Below are 18,535 nucleotides of genomic sequence, written 5' to 3'. Positions count from 1 at the left end.
AATGTTTTTAATTACAATTAATTTTATTAATGTAACTTAAATTTATTGTACCCATAGTTTTCTTTCCTGTTTTGAAAGAATTAATTCTTGTTATCGTCGTAAAGAAACATTTTTCATTAACAGTTTCCGTGGACTTCAGACTATTTTCAGGTAGCTATAACTATTTATATAACCGAGAATAACTATTCAGTGTAACTATTTTGTCGATTCGTGTATCTAGTTTAATAGGTTAAATAACAGAGTCTACTATATTGCTGATCGCTTACCTATATCTTCCCGCACGGGATCGGGCATGCGGTGGTGGGGCTGGAGCTCCGGTCCGTGTCCGTTGCTCTGGGCGCTGTTCGGCGCCGTCGGCTGCGCGTAGTGGGCCTCCATGCCTCCGTGCTGCGGCGGCGGCTGCTGCTGCGGGTGGTGGTGCTGCTGCTGCTGCTGCTGCTGTTGCTGCTGCTGCTGCTGCTGCTGGGGCGGGACGTGTTGCTGCGGCGGGACTCCGTGCTGCGGATGGTGGTGGTGCGCCTGCTGCTGTTGCTGCTGCTGCTGTTGTTGCTGCTGCTGCTGCTGGTGCATCACCTCCATGGCGTTGGCGGCGGCGGCCGAGTCCGGACTCACCTTTGGCCAGTAGCCGTTGTCGCTGGGGGCGATCGAGACGGGGGGCAGGCCCAGGTTGCTGCGCTGGTGCTGGGCGGGATTGGAGGACGGCGGCGGTCCGTTGGCGGGATTGGCCGCTCCGCCGGCAGCAGCGGCTGCCGCTGCAATGGCCGCCGCACTGCCGGGAGCGATGGGCGGTCGCTTGTCCGTCCGCTCGGCGTGCTTCTGCATGTGCTTGGTCAGGTAGGTCTCCTGGGTATAGGACTTGCCGCAGTACTGGCAGATGTGCGTCTTCAGGTGCTTCGACTCCTTGTGCTTGGGAATGTGCTCCAGCAGCGACGGCTCGTCCGAGAAGCACTTGTAGCAGGAGTTGCACTTGAACGGCTTGTCCGTCTGGTGGCAACGCGAGTGCGACTGCAGATTGGAGAGCTGCGAGAAGGCCTTCTGGCAGCCGGGATGCCGGCACTTATACGGCTTGTCGCCCGTGTGCGTCCGGATGTGCTGCTGCAGGTGCGAGAGCTGCGTGAACTTCCGCTGGCAGATCTCGCAGCGGTACGGCTTGATCCCGAGGTGGATGCGCGTGTGCTGCGACAGATACGACGAGTTGGCGAACGCCTTCGAGCACTGGGTGCACTTGTACGGCTTCGCCTCCCGCATGTGGATCTGCGTGTGCAGCTGCAGGTCCGCCTTCGAGCTGAAGATCTGCGGAGGACAAGGCGGATATATAATGATGGGGAACAAAATGGAATCGATGCGGTCTGGCTGCTGGTGGAACTGGCTAAACGGTTTGGGCTTGCGAGTCTCGGGCGTAGTTTAAAGGAAACTAATTTGGCAATTGATCATAAAAAAAAAAATTATATTCCCCGGTATTATATTCCCTAATTTGAGGGAAGTAAGAGGTATGTTTGTTCCAATCTCTTTAAATAATATAATATAATCATATACATATAATAATATATGTATAATTGTCTTATTTCTTAGGCTTTCTACTATAAAAAAAAGGAAAACAGGAAAACCACGCTCCTTATTTAAAATTTTTGTGGTTGTTGTTTTACAAACCTTTTAAAACAATAAACAAAACTATAATATTTAAAAGAATTTAAAAAAAAATTATGCATCTTAAAGCACATCCTAATCTGTTTTAAAGTACAAACATTGATTTAAATGTTGTTAACAAGATTGTCTCTAACAAGAGGTTACTAAATCAGTAATCTCCTCTCAACAATCTTTTTACCTAAGATACGTGGCCTACTTAGCTTAAGAATAGGTTTTTAGACGTAATGTAGTTTAATTAATGGTCGATCAGATTACACTTGTTTTAAATAAATTAAACCAAAGCATAAAAATAAAAAACACATTTTTTAAAGTTTCCACTTTTTGTTGTTTTGTGTTAAGAAAATGTACCCCTTGAACAAATGAACTCTTTTCAAAAATTCCCCTTCACCTTGGTGTCCTTAACGTCCAGTTGGGTCATGTGGTGCGGCGAACTGGTGGAGGAGGAGATGCCATTCCCCGAGCCCGCTGCAGTGGTCACCCCGGCCACACCCACATTTCCCGCTGAGGAATTCTGGGGATTCCGCTCGTTCAGCGTGGCATTCTGCATCCGGATGCCGCCGTTGTCCACGCTGTTGCTCGTCACAATGATGTGCTGGTTGGGATTGGGGTAGATGCGCGACTTCCGCCCTCTGGTGGATCCAGTGGGTGCGGTTCCCCCGGTGGTGCTGCTCCCGCTGCTGCTGCTCACCACCGCGTCGTTCACGTGCTTCTGGGTGGTGGCAACTGGTCCGCTGACCGCCGAGGAGGCCACACTGCTCTCCAGATTGGTGATGCTCGGCTTGGGCTCCGGCACCAGTTGGTACTGATGCTGCTGCTGCTGCTGCTGATGTTGCTGCTGCTGCTGTTGCTGCTGCTGCTGCTGCGGTGGCTGGGATTGCTGGTGGGGCTGCTGGCTGTAGCTGAGCACGGAGCTCCTCAAGTCCGCCGTGTTGGAGAACACACTCAGTGGCCCCAACGCAACTCTTTCATTGAGGCTGTTCCGCAGGTGATCGATGGACCGATGCACTGCATGGGAGTAATCCCCGCCAGCGGGAGGAATCTCCCCGATCAGCGGAGAGTTGTGGTGGTAGTCGAGGCCTCCGCCTATCGGCCGGTACTCGATAAGACGGCCTTCCATTTGGCTGCTGATTAAATCTATTTTGGTTTAATTTCACTTCACTGGTCCGAACACAAGTTTATTTCGACAAGAAATTGGAGTTATCTTTTTGAGCTTTCACTTTCACTTCGTTAGATTTAAGTTTTTTTCTAAAGTGTCGAAGAAATGATTTATTTGTTGGTATGGTAGTTGTTTTTAGAATTATGGCCCGAAAAATATATGTCGTGGGGATTTTCTTTATGATCTCATAGATTTTATCTAGACACGCTAAAGCCTTCTTTAAAAGAAATTGGTATAAGCAACATAATGTTATACTATCCCATAATAAGAAATGTTATTGAAAAATAAACTAATAGCTTTTCGGAAGTTGCGGAAATAATAAAAGAGTTTTTGGATGTAAATTGAAAAATTAAAGAGGTGATAATAACAAACATCCACCTCTAGTTAAGTTTCCTAACTTTTCATCTCCCAATGAAAATAAATATTTAACATTCAGCCCTTTGCTCACAGAATGATTTCAAGATTCCCAATTTGGCTTCTAATGAATGCGAAAGCAACTATTCGCGGAATAGAATAAATTTGTTGAATCTGTGTTAGCGCTTTGTTGACATTCTGCCACAACTGCCAAAGCCAATATTAAATAAAGAGGAAAAACAGAGACGGAGCTCAACTAAAAACCTGCGAGACGAAACCGCAAAAACGCTTTGGTCTCGACTGGGTGCACCGCCGATCCGGAAAAGCGACTTTTTGTCTTTGCTTTTGTTGTCCTAAATCTAACGCCATTTTTTCCACAGTTCACTTTTTATTTTGCATTTTCAATTGCTACGCCTGTTCACATTTTTTTCTTATCCCCTTTTTCGCGACGGAAATATTTTTTCCACACGAAATTTGCTTTTTCGGCTTGTCCTCGACTTTTTGCGACGCGTTTTCCATTTTTCCCATTTTCTATGCATTTCTCTTTTTGGACTGCCTTCGATTAGATTTTTTCTATATATTTGTATAAATGCTTGGCTGTGCTTTTTCCACCTCCCCGCTTTTTTTTCCTGTGGATAGCTAGTCATTCAAGCGCAGACATGCCGCAGACATCCTGTGGAATTTTCCAGGTGAAAGTCCTCGATGGTATTTTTTCTGCTTCGGTTTTTTTTATTGTATTGAAATGCTCCAATTTGAGACCTCCTATTTCTAAACGCGACAAATTATTCATTCATGAGTTGAACGTTTGTATGCTCTGTTGTCCTGGCAATGCCGCTGTTTTTTCGCCTTGTTTTTATTAGTTTGTTTAGACATAGCTAAAAACTGATTTTTTGCATCTATACTATTGACCTTGAACGGTATTTTTGTGGGTTAGATTTTTGCCTACTCGAAAAAAAGGATTGAAAAATAGATATGTCAACACTTTGGCTGCTGACACGCAAATGTAAGTGAATATATTGCCGCGGTGGTTTAATTATTGCAAGTGTTAATGCATGATTAACAAATTATTTATGGAATTGAAATGTAAGAGCTGAGAGTTCTCCGAGATTTAATTGACACGACAATGAGCTGTGTGGAATGCCTGGTGGCGAAAACGAAATGCGAAATGAATTTAAATGGCTTTTCAGCTTGAAATGCATACCAGAAACACATTACTCAATATATGAATGTAATTTTAATCATTAAATTCGAAGCACATTGATTTCAATGTTTTGGAATGATTCACGTGTGTTAAGTTGGCCGTAACTTCAGTCGAAATGATCCTTGCTCATTATGAAACGCATTTCTCATCTCCACGGAAGAGCTATATAAATCTGTTCCCACACCTGCTGTCGCCAGTCAGGTGGTGTGATTTCTTTTTCTTTTATTGGTTAGCTAAATATTGACTTTTTTGACATAGCCATTTAATTTATGTAGAAGGCAGCGCAAACATTCCGCATAGGCAAGTACATAAGAGGATTGCACATAATGTAATAATGGCGTAAAACAAAAATGCAAAAAGAAAACAAAAATACAAAAAAAAAAAAACATCACAAACAAAAAAGCAAAAAATTAAAACTGGGGAAAAATATGATGCTCTGTCTGTGTTTGCATTTACACTGAGTTTGGGTTTTGGGTTTGTTTGGGCCTGGGTTTGCGACCTGGGGGTTTGCCGATTGTGTTAATGCGTAGTTTGGGCTTTTAACTAATTAACATTTAGCGGTTTGGCAATATTTTCGCCCAGCTCTCCGGTTGCATTCCCTCACAGATTGCGAGGGATGTTATTAATTGAAAAATGTGTAAAAAGTTTTGCGCGCTCTTTTATTATTCATAATTTGCTGTTGTTGCTGTGTTTTTTTGTTTAATTCTGATTAATGCATTTTTCACACCGCTCTTTAGTATTAACTTGTTCAGAATCACAAAAATGTTTCCGCTTTTTCCACAATTTTTTTTGTCAGTTGATGAAAAATGCATTGCGCGGTGTTATGCGATACATTTTTTCTTTGTGTCCACCTTTTTTACATGGCTAGTTTCTTATGCATTTTAATGATATTTAATTTCGCATTTTGCCATAGGAGTTTGTTTTGTCTGCCTGTTTGCACTAATCATTAATTAATTTCACATCACTTAAAATATGCAATTAATATTATGTGTGCTTCTCATAATTAAAAATAATGAGTTCATCTTATTAGAAGCGTACGCCCGGGGCTCCGTTTTTAACGTTGTTAACGCCGCGCTAGTCTTTGATTAACTGATCGCTCTGCCCGGGTTTTCTGGCCAAATTAACCCAATAAAACAACATCTGCCAATCTAAAGCTTATATTAACGGCTGGTTTCTGGAATAATGCCTGAAATCTCACAGCTCCTTTCTACTCTGGCGGTCGACCAACGATCTTCTCAGCCTATCAAATTTCGAGAACCCAAAAATCATGCTGGACCAGCTCAGAATCAGGTGTTTTGCGGTGCCCAATTAGTTTCAGCTTGATTGGACCGGATCAACTCAAAGCTCGAGTCGGTGAAGTCAACTAGAAAAATATTCGGTCGTCGAGCTAATGATATTTAAAGGAATTATGCTGGGAACCTTTGAGGAAAGACAATTTGACAGGCCAGCGGGCCTCATGATTTTGATTAGGACTATAATTCGAACCTGATGACAGATGGGTGAAAAGATGATTTTTTTTAATATTATAGTAATAGCTTTTTCCTTCTAAAAGCGTATATATTTCTTAAAGTCATATTCGTTGGGTTTCAGGGGCTCTAAAATGCACAAATATTTATTTCCTCTCTTCCAATCATCGATTATAAAAGTGACTAAATTATTTTTTGAGATCTGCTACATTTTGTTTTTTAAGTTGAAAAATTCCTGATGCCCATTCTTAATAATTTAATTTAACTTTAAACAAAAAAATACGGGACTTTATCACCTTTGCACTTTTCATAACTAAAACCTCTTTAACTTTCTATAGAATAATTCAACAAATTTCCTTTGCATTTGTCACCATGAAAATGTTTCGATTCTAGCTTATCCCGAACATCTAGATTTCATAACAATTCGGAGATTTCTAACGTTTCAAATTGAAGTAAAGCAGTAAAAGAATCACATCTGTACCACAAAGATCCAGTAATTAATGCCAGTATTATCTATTAAAAAAAGTGCCATGAAATGGATATAAGTTTTAGAGCCTAAATTTCCCATTTTATTGTGTCCGACGCCATAAGATTTGGAAATCGTTTGTTTACACGCACACCCAAGTTGCAAGAGCTGTTTTGACCTTGATATTGAACACAAGAAACAGCTGATACGCTGTGCAGGCACACCAACACCAGCACATGCACGGCGACCGGCAAGAACATTTATTATTTATATGTAAAGCCCGCCAGCTACTCCGCACACACACACTCTCACTCGAGGACACGTTCGCAAGCAAAACAAAGCCAGCTGTGGCTGCTTGGCTCGCCTTCTTCTGGTTTTTTCTGCACGTGACCAAGACAAGGACGCGCTCCGTTAGAACCTCGCGTATCCTTAAGATACACCAACACTCACACACACACACACAGAGAGACACCCACACGACCGATATTTTTTCTTGGCCAACAATAAATAAACACACACTGGCGAGCGGGGAAGCCGGAAAACGTCTAAAAGCGCGCACACGTACCACCGGAAACGGAAACCGAGACCAAGTCAAGAAAAAAACCCACGGCTGTATGTGTGAGTTTTCCACTCTTTTCTTTTTTTTTTCGCAATATTTTTTTCGTGGCGCTTTCCTTGCGGCTGAGATACTTTTTCTTAACGTTGCCGCGACGCCGAGCAGGAGGCGAAGGAGTTTCGCCGAAGACGTTTCTCGTGGTGTTGTCGTGTTGTTATTTCGCTGGCTGCACTGGTAGTAGTAGTAGTGGTGGCCACATCCGCATCCGCACTTGTATCCGTATCGGTAACGGTATCCGTATCCTTTGTTGATATCGTCGGCGGTACGGACTCAAGGAACATGTTGCGCACGGAGAAAAAACACGGAGCAGACTGAACGGACTTGGCGAGCGTGCCGGAGCCGAGAGCACGATCCGTCACCAATGTAAAAACTCAACTAAAGCGATGATGAAAAAATCTGAAACACACAAGCGCACACATACTGATGCAGAGGCGACGCAGCATCGACAGGCAGACAGACAAAACGCGCACTAACACCACTGCGGCGCTTCAAAACGCAGCGGCAGCGGAGTCTGTTTCTGTGTGTGTGTGTGTGTGGGTGCGAGTGGGTGGTGTGGGTGTAGGCCTGACTCACTAAAGGCCGCCGCCGGCCGACACTCACTCACACACACACACATACACAGCCAGGCGGTAACTTCGAAAAAAGCAGCGGCCGCAGCAGCAGCAGCGCCAACAACTAAGCGAGCGCAAAAAAAGGAATCCAACAACAACAAAAAAAAAAACAGGACACAGCAAAAAAACCAAAAAAATATCCAACGCACACAGAGAAAAAAGTTTTTGGTTGCATAGGCGGCGGACGGCGGCGTCGCAGTCAACGTCTCTGTTGGCGCTATTCAAATGCTGCGGCGCCGGCAGCGCTGCCACCTGCCAGCAACAACAAGAAAAATAACAAAAACAACACGAGCAGCGCCAACATTGACCCAAACTCAAAAGGGGGTGGGTCATACGGAGGGGGTGGGGGCTCTAAAAAACGCGGAAAAAAATTGTGTAAAAAATAAAGGGGAATTTTGCGCCGGCGACAAACCCACGCACACAAGTACATAGCCATGCCAATACACTCACACAGACGCACTGGAATTTTTTTCGCTGTTAGCCTTTGCCGCCCCAAATATCCTGTCTGCCCCACCCCCCTTTACACCCCATCCCCATTACCACTGCCGCCCCCTCCCCCGCTTTTTTTGCATTTTGTTTTGTTCGACTTTGATGCGAACGTCCTTTTTTTATTGCGCACAAGAGAGGGGACGGATAACCAAACGGTAAAGAGAGAGAGAGAGAGAGCGCGCTTTTCAGTTGATTTTGCAGGCTGTGTTTGTGTGCGTTTGAATTCCACTGTTTTGTTTTTATTTGGCACTGGTCAACAATTAACAAAAGTCATTATTGTGGCTTGTTTTTCCCGGCGATATTTCAGCTAAAATGCCCCGAATTGCCAGATTAATCAATAGCGCCGGGAAGTAGGCAACTGTTTTGGTGGCCGCCTCATTTCTGTGGTTGCGCTTTCTAGCACTCAATCAGCCTGACAGGGGGAGCGCTGGAAAATCCCAAAAAAATGTGGCAAAAAGGGGGTGGCTGGCCCCAAGAGGGAGGTGGAGTGGGGCAGGCCAGGACACCTCAGGCAGCAGGAACAGCAGCACGAAAAGCAGCAGAAGAGGCAGCAGCCTCCGCCCTGACCTAAGCCACCGCGCTGGCTTAACTGCCAACAGCAACCACCTCACATTCAACCACCCACTGGAGCACCCCACCACCCACTTCCTCCCCACCCATTTTCCACCCAACCCCTCGGCCCTCTGCCGCCGTCGACGTTTGTCTGCTGCCGTCGTTGCTGATATTTCTAAGTTCTTTTTTTCGCATTGCAACCTTGCCTCGACTTCTTCGCCCAACAACGCCTCCCCCTCTCCCGCCTCTTTTCCCCACCCCTCTTCCCGTCCACTCGCTCGCAGTTTGCACATTTTTTCCCAGCATTTTTTCCATTTCCATTCGCTGTGCATTTTTTCTCTCGGCCGCCCCTCCTTTTTCCAATTTTTTTTCTTGCCACAGGAAATAAATTTTTTCCTTTCTGTCGCCTTGTCTCGCTTGCACCTTGTGCATTTTGACCCCCGTTCGCAAAACACAATCATTTTTTTTTTTTTGCAACCATTTCCCCAACGCTTTGGTGATTTTGCCTTTGCCGTTGCATTTGCTTTTGTGTTTTCGCTTTTAGATTTTGTTTTTTAGGTGTTTTTTTTTGCATCCTGGCCCAAGGAGCGACAGGGAGAGGAGGCCTAAAAAAATAGCAGAGTTGCCATTGAAAAATACAATTTATTATAAATTGTTGTTTTAGTGTCCAACTAGAATTGGGTTAGACAAAGCGCCGATTGAGCCGGAATCCTTTAACAGGTTGTTTTTGCGGCTTTTAGTTGAGTTCACAATAAGTCACTTAGGTAATCTATCTAAATTGTTTATTAGAGAAACGATAATTATGTTAAAGTATATATATTTGGCTAATTAGTTCACGTTATAATAACTAATTTTGATTAACATTTATAACATAATTCGTGGATTAAAAAAATCATTCTATCCTGAACAATTCGGAGACCTGTGTAATTATTAGAGAAATTAAACAATTAGCTTCTTACCCCGAAAGCCTTTTTGATCAAGTCAATTCTTTATTGATCATAACACATATTTAACCAACTTAATGTTGTGGATTGTTTCAACGGAGCGTTCTAATAAAAACAAAGTAATTTGTGAATAAAGTGAACAAAGTAATTTGTGAACATATCAATTAGATATACAAATTTATCTCAACTATTTCTTGATAGATCAAATCTGAGATTAGATTTTATTTCTAAAAAAATGTTTTTTTTCTTCATTAGTTTTCAAGTTGCTTTTGTTTTGTAATAATTTACTCTCCGCCTGACACAAAATATTTCTGTATATTTTCGTTACATCTGGTAAAAACATTTTGATCAACTTTTGTGTGTGAAAAATTAATTATCACCACGTGGCAACACTGTCAACGTGCTTTGATGCCATTTTTTCCGACTCGTTTTTGCCCGGTACAGTTCAACTCTGCTCTTTTTTTGCATGTTTTGTTGGATGTCCAAACATTTTTTATGGAGTTTGGTTGTGTTTTTGTTTTTTAAATACGCAACGCAACGGACAGTCCACACACACACGTAGTTTAACACACACACAGACATACACGGGCGTAACAAAAAAGTACAAAAAAGCATTTTGGGAAAAGGAGGTGAGCATGGGGATTGTATGGGCTTATTGCGATGCGTGACTCGTATTTGTGGACTTTGAATACAAACAAAACAGTCGGACACAGATAGAAACCCACACAAGTGCAATTATGAATACTACACACACACACACACGAACGCCCACACTAACACACATAATCACAGAGAGAGACACTCTCACTCACATCAATGTGTGCATTTCAATACGAATTAATAACTACGAATTCAATGTGGCAACCATCCTCAGGACCTCAAACCAAAGCTTACTCACACACACACACACACACTTTCCAAATGCACACAGACATATACCGGCGTCACTGCAGCTGACGCCTAAAAAACGACTACAAAAAACAGAAAAATCAAATTCCCCGCCCTGTTCGTTAATTTTGCTGCCGCTGCTCTTCAATTCAGAACCGAAATTGAAAAGCGACACGATTATTTTCCGTTTTCACAGAATGCCTACTTTAAAAGCCTAGGGAAGTCAATCCAAAGAATGGTTAACTGATTTCCCCGTTTCACCAGCACAACTATCAACTTTCCATCTACTTTAAAAAGAAAAACCAAAGCCCTCTAAATTCTAATTTTTTTCTGTTTTTTTTTAGCACCACGTAGGTTCAGCATTTTCACTTTTTGATGTGCCCGCTTCACATGAACTGCATCTTTTTTTCGAACTACATTTTTGCTGGTTGCATTCTATGTCTCGTGGCCGCAAAACGTTTTTCCATGAATTTTTCATCCATTTAGCGTGGCCATCGAGCTATTTCATGGCGCTTAGAATTCATTGATACTTTAGCAAATTGTTTTTTCGGTTTGATTTTGTAGAATCTTTTTTGGGGGAATTTTCCGGGTTTTATCGTGACATTGAATATCAAATTCTTTAGTGCGAGGGCTTTTAGTGGCCTTTGCTTGTTTATGAAGAGTTTGTTTACGGCATTTTAAAGGTATGCAGTTGAAATAAGATATTGTTGTTTGAAATACGACTCATCTTGCAAAAAGCTCTATTAATATAAAATAACTAAAAAGGGCAGTTATGTTCAATAAATGTAAATATTTTCAACAAATGTGGAAATTTTAAAGTTGTAAATTAAATATACAAAATTATTTGTGCCACAAAAATGTATCACTATCAGTAGGCATTGTCAACGAACTTTTGTGCTGCCAAAGCAAATTACAATCGTCAGATTTCAACCGATTCCAAACAAACCGGAAGTCTAAATAAACAATTCGGAAAAATATTCGGAGAAACGAGCCGATAAGTTCTGTGCAGCTGATTCAATCCGAAGTGGCGACTCTTCGGAAATTGCCAACTGACCAGAACAGCTGAATCAATTGCTTGGTTGCGATTAGAGGGTCTGGAAGTGCGAAGCCTTCAAACCGTTTTCATTTGCTCATCGATCGCTGAATAATGCAGAACAGACGGAGGCTCCTGCGGGAGTACAGATCCTACGATGATCTCAGCGAGCACTTCCGCATGTTCGGATCGCAGTCCCTGGACTCTCTGCAGGATCGCGTGGACATGAATCCCAGTGGCAGCGATGGACTGTCCACTGACGGACTCGACTACTACTCCAGCTGCTCGCAATCACATTCCGGGCTGCTCAGGGAGCACAACTTTAAGGTTAAGTCCTACTACTACAACGTGGGTAACTGCGTGCATTGCAGGAAGAGGTGAGTTTTGTATAATACATTATCTACCAATCAACAATCCAAAGCGAGCCGTTGATTAAGAAATGTCCTCCAATGCAGAGATTACATATTAAATAACGTTTGAAATCATAGCTCTGATTGTATCAAACAAGTTCAAAATTGTTACTTTCCATATAATAGAAATAATTGTGACCGTACAAAATTACTATTGTACCTTGCTGCCGATAAGTTTCTACTCATATTCTAGTCATTTAAATTGTCATATGTTTTTATTCGTAAAAGAAGGCAACCTGCAGTTCTAGATAAATGAGGTACATATTTTGAAATCGAGAGGGCTTTAATTTTTTGGAATCGATTTTCATTAAGAGGAATAATCCAAACAATTTTAAGTTTTTTAAGATGGATACTTTTTTCGTTTCATATAGTTGCGTAAAGTTTGCCTTTTATAACAACCCAAAAAAAAACAGCATTTTGATGTAACCAACACTTAAAAACCCTGCCTATTGTCCCCTTTTGATTTTATTAAATTCAATTTGTTGAGCTCCACCAACCAGAATGGCTTAATCCCATCTTCACGTGTCCTTGATCCCCTTTCAGGATCCGGTTCGCCACGGCCAGCCTGCGGTGTCGGGCGTGTCCCCTGCGCTGCCACATCGGATGCTCTCGCCAGCTGACGGTGAACTGCATCCCCCAGCCCCAAATGACGGCGAAGCGCGGCAATCTCAGCGATTACGCGCCCCGGGTGGCGCCCATGGTGCCGGCCTTGATTGTCCATTGTGTGACGGAGATCGAGGCGCGGGGCCTGCAGCAGGAGGGGCTCTACCGGGTGTCCTCGACCCGCGAGAAGTGCAAGCGGCTGCGGCGGAAGCTCCTGCGTGGCAAGTCCACTCCTCACTTGGGCAACAAGGACACCCACACACTCTGCTGCTGCGTGAAGGAGTTCCTGCGGGAGTTGATCCACCCACTGATTCCCATTTACCTTCGGAGGGACTTCGAGGAGGCCACGCGACTGGAGGATCCCTTGGCAGCCGAAATGGCGGTGTACCTTGCCGTATTGGAGCTTCAGCAGCCTCACAGGGACACACTCGCATACCTGATGCTCCACTGGCAGAGAGTGGCCGAAAGTCCTGCCGTCCGCATGACAATTAACAACCTGGCCGTGATCTTTGCCCCAACGCTCTTCGGGGATCTGGACTTGACCCTCGCGAACGTGGTTATCTGGCAGCAGGTGCTGAAGGTTTTGCTCCTGATGCCCCCTGGATTTTGGGGTCAGTTTCTGGAAGTTCACCCCGTTCCCACTCCGTTGGGCAGCACTGATGATATTGATGAGCGGTACAATCATCGGCACTGGGAAAACTCATCGAATCTGGGCTGGTCTTCCGTTAAAACCTATTTTAGATCTATGGTAAGATCACATCTTAAAATAAGTTAAATAATTGAAATCTTTTCCTTTACTGATACTACATTATTGGTATATTGGTCAAACCTCTAATACTCAAGGATGCCTTAAGGCATTTAATGCAACAACTTTTTAGATGACTGTTTAACTTAATGCCTTTTGTTTTAGATAAACCTCAGCAGTACCAATCTATAGAGTGAAACAGATGACTGATTGTTGAATTAAGTAAGAGCGTTTATTTTGTTCAGAGGGAGGGGACACTTGGTGGTGCCCTACTTAAGGAGTGACTCACAGCCCTTTTTATTTTTTAAACCTTTGTATTGATAAGTTTTAAAAAATTAATAAAAAAAAATCTCTGAAGTCGTTTTGCAGTTTATTTAGAGCAAAAGGGAAGCTTACTTTTGTTTCATGGCATTGTTTTTTTTAAACTTACAAATGTAGAAAGTTAATCCGTTGGAGAAGCTATCAATTCCTTATGAGGTTTTTGAATATGCTGTGTGCTCGAATTACGTGAAATTTTTCATTTAATATTTCGTAGTCATTAATTATTGTTGTTCTCGACTAACTACCAAAAACTTAACCATATCAATGGCCAAAAAAAAGCTTGTGAGCTTCCACACGGATTTCGGCTAATATGATAAAAACACAAGCTAAAATCTTATTCACACCACATAAATAATAAAGTATGGCCCGAAGCGACGTAATCGTATAACTATATTTTTCGAATATTGAAACATTAATAAACATTTTTAATTGAATTTCAAATTTTTTTCGCCGAGCGTTGATTAATTCCCAACCGTGGAAAAACATGTAAAAAATTAATAATTTCCATTTGCCATATTTATGTTTCTTTGAAGCGTAAACCAAAGCACAAAGTAAAATATTTTGCCGCGTCCACATATAAATAAGTTAAAGCGCCAAGAAAAAAGTTAGCATTTTAAAAACAATTTGGTGAGTGCTGGGCGAAAAAAAGTGCGGCTATTAAATGCGAAAAACAAGCAAAGCAAAACAAAACTCTCGAATCGCATGCACTGGACGAGTGCATAAATAGACCCACACCAAGCCAAATCGGCCGATCTGGATCCCAAGCCAATACATGGCCGGAATAATGTATAATACAATCAAAAATAAACACAAAGCGAGACGGCAACTGTGTGCGAGGAGAGCGGCGACTCGTTTGCGACGCGCTTCTGTTGCTAACCGCTAAAAATGGCAAATGGGCTGGCAATTGTTGCAGTGGTCGCCCGTTAACGTTAACCAAATGCTAATGCCAAAGGCCACAAAACGCACACTCTTTTGCATACACACACACGCATGCACTCTTAGGGGCATTTCGCACCAATACCGTGACAGAAAAGTGCATCGCGAGGAAGGGGAGGCGAAAAAATGGAAAAATAAATAGGCAAAACAAAAATAAAAATAAAAATAGTTTACATAATTCATGTATTATATCGGATCAAATTTTAATGCCCGCCGCTGCATGTGTGCGTGTGCGAAAAAAACATTGCCTACTTGGGGGCGCGAGTTAAAATTGTTTAACAAATGGCATGACTGCAATGTATGTGAGTGTGCGTGGCGCGTTTGTGTGCGCCTGCATAATTCGCATGCAGTTTTTGCTTTTTTAAGACTTTTTAGCCTATTTTTATTGTTAATTAAATGAGGGGAATAACAGACACAGTCCACTGATGTTGAGCATGTAAGTGTGCGTTTCGCTTCGCTGTGTGTGCTCTTTGTGTGTGTGTGTGTGTGAGTGTTTGTTTTGATGTGCGCAACAAATTTTTGCAATTTTTCTATTTTTGTCGGCAGTTTTTTACCCGTTCGGGCATTTTCCGCTCGTTGTTCGCATGTAATTCACTAATTGATAGTGTGAGCGTGCCCCAAACCGCCACGCCCACCGCTGACCACTTGTGTAATTGTGTTAGTGCTTGCCCACACATGAGCTCACACAAAGTTGAAAGCGCGGCAAGGAAGAATGAAAAAAGTAAATGCAAATGTCAAATAAAACTAAAAAAATTCTGTTAAAAATAGTAGGAGCATATTATGCGTGTGAGGAGGTGGCAAAAAAAAAAAAAAAAAACTGTAAAGAATGTCTCACCAATACAAGCGCAGCATGGTGCTAATAATAACATAGGGTAAAAATCGCAGCTCACTTTTGTGCTTATTTCAGATATTTCTGCACTTTTTTTGCCCCTTTGCTAGGCGTGTTCTATAATTTTATGTAAGCTTTGTGTCGGTCGCCCCAAACAAGTGGGCGCGGCATGCGGTCCATAAAAAGTTCCCTTTTTTGTTTGCCGATTTTAATGTTTTTGTGGATAAGACAAATATTTTATTTGAAGAGAAAAACTACAAAAAGTACATGTCCGCGATTAATTTTGTTTTTAAAGGATTTCAATTACAATAAGGACTTTCCTTGCGAAAACAAATATTTGCATTGAGACTGGAATGCTATTGGTGGAGTGTTTTAAAAGCTTAAAAATATGCAGAGAATGCGAGGGTAAATTTGTATGTACTGAATTTAAGTTGCTTAAAATATTTGAATTCACCTTTATTGTTTAAGCATTTATTCCATTTTAATCTGTTCTATCAGAATGTCTGTACTCAATCATCGTTCTTGCTTACTTATTTTCAAAATAATTTTAAAATAATGTGTGTTTTCCCCCTCTGCAAAAAAAGGAACACCGAATGAAGCTCCTGACATGCGCCCCAAAATGGTGAACATAATTTTTGGTCAGCTGAAAAAAAAAAAAACGGTAGGAAATAGCAGTGCCGTGCCACCACCCCCACACCTACCAAAAAGGATGCAAAGAAAGTGGCAGAGCACAGCACACTAACATGATAGGCTGGCCGGAACATCCACACTCACACACACACACACACACACGGGGAAAATGTGGCCAGTTCCAGCTGAAAAGGTACAAAAAAAGAAAGGAAAGGGGAATGGGGTGCTGTTGCACGACTTTTTTCGTACGTACATACGAAAGTGCCAAGTGTAGTAATTCCAATTGAAGCTGGGCTGGGCAACAACAAGCAGACTGCCAAAGTCCAGCTGCAGGAGCAGGATCGCCGAAAAAAAATGGAAAGTGTGGGTAATTAAAAAAGTAGCAGCAGCCGCTTTTGAGCGTAGAAACGCACTAATTTTCAGTAGTGCAGCTTCCACTCACACACACTAACACATACACACACGAGAACAGGGAGTACATGCATTTGCCAAAAAGAAATACAAAATTGACACACTCACACAAGGAAAAGTACACACACATACGCACATAGGGAGGCAACAGAAAATGGAGAGTGTAGCATACTTTTAGGCATGCTGCTATTTCACTTTGTCCCGCACAAATGAACACCTCCGCCCATGTTGGCCCTCTCCGCCCCCTCTAACCAGCCCCTCATCACCCCCTTACCACCTTCTTTCTGTGTGTGTGTGTGTGTGTGTGCGTGCCTGCACCGCTCATCAGCGCTGCAAATGTTGTTAGCCCCGCACCGCAATTTGTGGGCATTGTGGGTGTGGCATATCAGCCGGACACATCATTCGTCCAAAATGTTCGCTGTCAATACGGCTGTTCTTCCAGAACACAAAAAACACACAATTGTTTACTTAACATAGATGTTGCTTAACGGGAAAACTGTTATCGTTGCTTAATTGAAAAAACAAGTGGTGGATGTGGAAGCTTAAACTATAACTTAACTACTATTTCTCCCTATTCTAGTGTTAAAATTGGTTTATATCTCTAGTTAAGTAGCTTACAAATTGGTACACAGAGAATTACAAAAGATAATCACACTTTTGAAATCACATAAGCCACAAGGCACCTCAGTTTAAGGTTCTCATTCTAAGGATCACTCGTCATCTTATTGGCCCACCAATACGGGATCTCACGCATATCGGTGACCCACAAGGATTCTCGGACAACAGATCTGGCCAGACAGCTGGCACCTGCCGCTTCTGGCCACAAATAACCGTTAAAAAACAATAAGCTCAATTAGCAGCAATCAACGCAGGCCGTGGACGCTGCATAATTGACATTTTACGAGCAACTGCAGCTGTTGGTTCAGGGCTTTTTTGGATGGCTTCCAGCCACGGCTTGAGTGTCATGGCAAGTGCGTGGGGAGCCGCCAATAAATGTGAGAAAACGAGGCAATACGATACGAGCAGGGGTTAATTACACCGGGGAAAATGTGGTCAATTCACAAATGGAACGGAATAAAAATGTATTAAACACTTCTTAATAACAATATATTTAACCAGAGAACCACAAGTCAATTTAAAACCTTTTTAAGTGCCATTAAAATATCGAAATTTGTATCTTATACTTCTATTGGGAAATCTTAATTTGTATCCCAACATCTCTGCATAATAAATTACTGATTTTTGAATCAATCAAATTACATAATCAATCAAATTACTTTTTTTAGTATGTATCGCAAGAACTCCAAATAAGAATATTCTGTTTTTCCTTAAACTTTACATAATCAGTTAAATTACTTTTCTAAGTATTTATTCCAACATCTCTAGATAAGAACCCAATGTTTTTTGCTCAGTGCAAGTGAAATCCGAAGCTTTTGTCGCACTTAATCAACTGGAAAATTGTAAACAAAAGCCGATGCCTTGCCGGGTCCTCTCAGGGCTTCGAATCCGATTGGACTCGATCCCCGTTTGGTCACCCAATCTTTCGGTCAACTGGTTAATGCCGCGCCGTGGGCATCGGCATAATTTAACAGGGGGCCACCCTTTGCCTTGAGTTCCACTGCCTTTGGCAGCAGCCAGATGGGTATGAAAATCGGATGAAACAGTCGCGGATGCACTCACCTGGGGGCACATTTTGCATTGATACTTGCGTCCGCTCCCTCCGCCCGCGGCATGTCCTCCGGTCACCGAGGCGACTCCGCCGGGTCCGCCCATTTTGGTGGCATTGATCGGCTGGGGCACCACCAGCAAGGCGGCCGCCGAGGCAGCTGCCACCGCCTGGTTGTGATGGTGGGCCGCCGCGGCAACGTGATGCGAGCTGGCGCCGAGGGTGGAGTTGCCACCCACCGAGGCACCGCCGACTCCCCCGCCGCCGACTCCGTTGGATGCACCCAGACCCAGACCACCTGCAACGGGAAGGGGAAAAGGGTCAACTTAAGGATGCAAGTAAGCAAAAGGACGAAAATTAATGTACGTAAATCCAATTCTAACATTTTGCCCCACATACTTTATAATATTTTTAATAAAAATGTTTCTAATCTCACAATTCATAAGAAATAAATTAAAATACATATAATGTAATACAAATTTGTAATTGTAGAAATGGTAGCTTGGTAAATCAATGTTAATGTACTGTGATCGTTTTATTAGTTGTATTTCGCTCTAAATT

At 42.6% G+C, this 18,535-nt stretch overlaps 2 protein-coding genes across 3 annotated transcripts in view; one reads left to right on the top strand and one right to left on the bottom strand.

Annotated features, from left to right (window-relative positions):
- Positions 1–18,535, bottom strand: part of LOC108093546 (zinc finger protein rotund) — a 50,093-nt gene that overhangs the window by 2,567 nt on the left and 28,991 nt on the right. For both annotated transcript variants that reach the window (XM_017193642.2, XM_043209178.1), the window contains 2 exons: positions 17,989–18,272; positions 267–1,293 (listed from right to left, as the gene is read on the bottom strand). In XM_017193642.2, the coding sequence (XP_017049131.2) occupies positions 267–1,293; positions 17,989–18,272 (1,311 nt within the window). The remainder of the gene's footprint in view (positions 1–266; positions 1,294–17,988; positions 18,273–18,535) is intronic.
- LOC108093548 (GTPase-activating protein RacGAP84C) lies at positions 11,338–13,538 on the top strand. The gene is made up of 3 exons (XM_017193644.2): positions 11,338–11,800; positions 12,377–13,184; positions 13,347–13,538. The coding sequence occupies exons 1-3, from the start codon at positions 11,538–11,540 to the stop codon at positions 13,371–13,373; spliced, it is 1,098 nt and encodes a 365-aa protein (XP_017049133.1). The 5' UTR covers positions 11,338–11,537; the 3' UTR covers positions 13,374–13,538.

This window comes from Drosophila ficusphila, unplaced genomic scaffold, assembly GCF_018152265.1.
Source record: "Drosophila ficusphila isolate 14025-0441.05 unplaced genomic scaffold, ASM1815226v1 contig_791, whole genome shotgun sequence".
Classification (NCBI taxonomy): Eukaryota; Metazoa; Arthropoda; class Insecta; order Diptera; family Drosophilidae; genus Drosophila; species Drosophila ficusphila.
The sequence above is the reverse complement of the archived record's forward strand: the minus strand, read 5'-3'. Positions and strand labels throughout refer to the sequence as shown.